This window comes from Limulus polyphemus, unplaced genomic scaffold, assembly GCF_000517525.1.
Source record: "Limulus polyphemus unplaced genomic scaffold, Limulus_polyphemus-2.1.2 Scaffold3792, whole genome shotgun sequence".
Lineage (NCBI taxonomy): Eukaryota > Metazoa > Arthropoda > Merostomata > Xiphosura > Limulidae > Limulus > Limulus polyphemus.
Genome location: NW_013669402.1, coordinates 23,799 through 28,367, shown reverse-complemented (window position 1 = coordinate 28,367; position 4,569 = coordinate 23,799). Strand labels below are relative to the sequence as shown.

General features: G+C 28.2%; 1 protein-coding gene across 1 annotated transcript in view; it reads right to left on the bottom strand.

Moving 5' to 3' along the window:
* The window catches only part of LOC106470049 (equilibrative nucleoside transporter 3-like), a 22,857-nt gene that overhangs the window by 6,770 nt on the left and 11,518 nt on the right, over window positions 1–4,569 (bottom strand). The window contains exons 7-9 of the mRNA XM_022398594.1: window positions 3,396–3,481; window positions 2,595–2,741; window positions 838–871 (exon numbers count right to left, since the gene is read on the bottom strand). Of these exons, the coding sequence (XP_022254302.1) occupies window positions 838–871; window positions 2,595–2,741; window positions 3,396–3,481 (267 nt within the window). The remainder of the gene's footprint in view (window positions 1–837; window positions 872–2,594; window positions 2,742–3,395; window positions 3,482–4,569) is intronic.

Genomic DNA, 4,569 nt, shown 5'->3' with positions numbered 1-4,569 from the left:
AATTGAAGACTATAAAAATTATGGTTTGTCTGAGCAATAACAATTTTATAGAGAGTAATTTAAGTTTAATTTTGTACCTTTTCAAGGGTTAGTGGATAAAATAGAGATGCTGACATGCTAAGAGAAAACGTATCACGTGGGTCACACTAGTGGAAATTCAGGATTTTTTTTAATATTGCCTTGTAGAATTAAGAACTTAAAACTTGTATATTATTAAAATATGGATTATTAGCTAATATTTTATGCTATTCTAATTGGTATAACATAAACAAAAAGTGGTTTAATAAAATTTTGAATGTGAGATACTAAAACCTTGTGTCATGCGCAGTAAAGTGGCGATATGGTTAAAGAAGAGCATCCAAATACTACTACACACACTATTATACACTTCTACAAAGTTCTCTATGTTAATCTTATACATTTAAGTGTAACCATCAATTTGTATGAATGTTACAAGTAGCCACACATAAAAATGTGATTGCAAATACACACAAAAATGGAAGATGAAATAAGTGGTACAGTATGAGAAAATAAATTCACTAAATAAAACTGAAAATGATGTGTAATTCTTTATTGTAAGTCTATATGTAGTGTATGTCAAATTATACATCAAAAGTCTCAAACTGGACCAAAAATATTTTGGAGTGGAATAGTTTGGCTTCTAATTTCATGGTGAAAATGTCTTTTTGTTTTTTAGAAACACTTTTAATAATATTACACAAATGTACTTTTTATGACGAATTCCATCACTTCAGATTTTAACAGAAGTTTAATACAGATTACTTTTTATGTTAAATACCATTCTAATAGAAAGTAAAACAAAAAATGCTATCTTACTTGTTGTACATTCTGTGTGATATACAAAAAACTCCTAGAAGAAAAGACATATCGTAAGTAATACACCAACAAAATGAAATTCTATGTTATAACAAGTTTAATGTCAAGTTTGACTTATTAATTTCGAAAAGAAATATATAAAAATTCTCAATCTTCATTTTTCTGTGACATGTGATGCATTTGAGCTCAAATTTCTTTACTTCAGAATTTTTTAAACTTCTGAAAGAAAGTACTGCAGTTTCCAACCAAGTAGAAACACAAACTACATAATTACACACAAGAATCTAAAGTTTGAATCTCCTATCTTCTGTATTTGTTGGTAGAAGCTCCTCTCTCTCTCTTAGGTTTTAGAGTTTTTTGCTAATTAACTTTATATGACTGATGGACATGTTTATAACCAACAGAAAGAGCAGATTATTCTCTACACAAGGCTCATTACAGCTAACTGATTTTGGTGCCCACAAAATAACAGTATCATAGTTTCTTTGAAGGTGAATATTTTATTTCTATCTGAACATCTAATGGAATTTATTAAATCTGTTTATAGCTTACTTTGAAAGCCAAATAAATCATACTAGTTTTAGAACTTTCTATTCTAGTGACACATATGTTTTTTGTGTAAAGTGCATATTTTGAAAGACAGTTGAATATTTTTTGGACACCCAAACTTATGAGACTCAATGAAGCTAATGGAAGAATTTAAATACAAGAGCAAACTGCATCAAATACATAGTGAGTTCAACAAAGCCTTATTTTTTAGATATATTCTCATTTATTGTTATACATTTTTAACAAAGTACCTGAAATTTAAATATTATAAACTTCTAAGCTTAGCCTGACAAACTTCTGTAAAATAAAATCTAAAATTACACTAGCTTGGGTAGGTGTAACAGGACATCTCACAATAATAGTCTTTACATTAGCTCTAAGAGAAACAAGTTGTGATTTAGTACTTTTCACATGTAGTAGGAGGTCCATAGTACAGCAATAAAACCATAAGATAAAAAACAGATGTAAAAAGGTAATAAGTTGCAGAGAAAAAATAGTATTACTAATCTTACTTCATATTTTTTGAACTTTCATTCCACTGTACATTGATAAGTTTTGTAAAGTTTGTGTTAAGATAATGAAAATAAATGACAAAACAAAGTTCTATCATGTGAAACTTCTGATATTCATTTAGGAAGTGCTATACATTATGCATATGAAATATAAAAACCGTATGTTGAAAAGAAATACTTTTAGCTGACTGAATAAAGACTTCCAAATTCAGAGACAAACCACTAATAAAAAATACTTTATCAAAAATATCAAATTTTTTGTGCACAACATACTTGTAAGGTTTACTAGAAGCTTAGCAAATTTTGCAAAGATACATAGAGTAAATTCAGAATTATAGTAAACCTTATTATGTATAGCGTCACACACACATATACGGCTGTGAGAGAGGGTTAATAACAATTACAAATTCAAAGCGTAGTGGTATATTCTCAGAAATTAACATTTTAAGTATTTAACATAGGTGGCAATAAATATTGACAAAAAAAGCATAAATATAAAAAATATAAATGGGAAATTATATGGATTATAATTAGTAGAGATAGAGAGGAATTTCAGGATATTTATTCAAAGATGTTAATTTTTCACAGATTCTTTCATAACTAGAAAAAAACGAAAAAAAACAAACTGAGACAGTGATAGTTATTATGTGACTACAAAGCAAACATCAAACTTTATCTAATGCAGAAAGTACTCACCATTCTGTGTACTCCAAGGTAAGAAAAAAGTGTTATTAGAAGTACAATTACTGCACACAAGAAAAATCCAAAACCACTAACTAGTGGCTCAATATGTCCAGCTAAGGCTATGATCTGGGCTATGGCTGCAAATATACCTCCTACTGCCTAATTAAAGGAAACAGTTTTTCACTATTATGAAACATAAAGGAGAACAGAAATTATGAACACCTCTGAAGTAAAAATATTTCCAGAGTAAACCATGAAAACAAGATATATAAAAGAATTTTTAAAAAATTACACATTAAATAACAAGCTACAAATACACACACACACACACCATCAGGCAAAGTGTATATTTGAATAAACAACTGTACTTTATAACACAGAAATACTGAATTTCTGCACAGAATGATTTCTTCTTCTTTATTTTTTGTCCACTGTAAATATAAAAACCCTATTTTTAGCATTATAAGCCCTCAGGTTTATTGCTCAGCCACCAGGGGATGCATAAAATCATGAACTGTAAATTTGGTATTACAATAAAAACGTCATATATATAGAGCCTATTGTACTTTATTTCCTGAAATGTAGTTAAAATGAACAAGAAGTTTACAAGTGCTTGTTTACATGTTTTACTGAACTATTGTTTGGACATTAATAATACATATCAAAATAAATATTTGTTAGACATTTTTCTTTGGTGCATTAGCAATGAAAGTTGAAAAAAGTATAATATTTGCACTTATTTTAAGTGCATGGGTGACAGAAAAAGAATTATCTGAAAAGGTATTTCTTTGTAAAAATCATATTAAAGATTACCTGTCCTGTTACTAAACCATGCATGTATGCTGGGGGAAAAAGGGACACAAGGCCAATAATCCCACCTTGAAACACAGCAGCCGCAACTAAAGTACAACAGATTAGAGAAAACAAGAATAATTATCTAACTGAAATATTAATATATTTGAAATACAAAATGAATTATGAATATTATACTAAAGTTGCTTATGAATACAAATTTTAAGTAACTTTTTACTCAATTTTAACTCACTCATTCTCCATCAGATAAACCTAACCAAAGTGAAAATATGAAATACAAAATATCAACGACACTTTTCGTTTCTTAAAAGTTACATTTTTCTCTGAAATATTGCATGTAACGTATCAAGAAAAATTATGATTTTTTTCAAAAACATACAATATTACACTTAAAGAGTAATGTTGAACAAACAGATGCACAGACTTTACAAAATCATATAATTAACGTTTTTACAGATTTAAAAATATTTTAATTATAAAATAACTGATTTTTCTTTGCTGCATAAATGCAAAAAGAAATCTTGAAAGTTTATTCAAGGTTCAATAAAAATAATTCAAAAAAAACAGATCAAGTAATTATTATAAGAAAGAAAAAGAAATCTTAAGAGTCTCTTTTTTTTAACTTTCATATGCCTATTCGACCCATTTATTATGGATTATTATTACTTTTTATTTGCTTGAGTTTATGTTTTCTTTATGCTTTACTGAAGAAAAATTTTTAGTTTTTACTACAGACATCACTTTGCACTGCCAAGGATTATCTTTTTTTTTAATTACCATACTGGATATTTGTTGTTAAGCACAAAGCTACACAACAGGTTATCTGTACTGTGTCTACCACAGGGATCAAACCCCATAATTTAGCATTTTTATCTCTCATAGTTAATGCTCAGCAATCTTAGAGATATACTCTTATTAAATGAATATTTATTTCCTTAATTATATATTGTTGTAATTTTAATATTCTAATTGAAATGTTTACTTGCTAGAGCAAGCTAATCATCATCATGATGTACTGATCAATCTAGAATTTGTGTAGCAAGTAGAAAACAGAATGATATAAGTGCCAAAGTGAGTGCATCAGTAAACAGTGAGTTAACCTTTTCGAGACTGGTCATGGGTGAAAGGCCATGTCATCTCATTTGTTGACTCACATTCAAAATTTTATTGAACT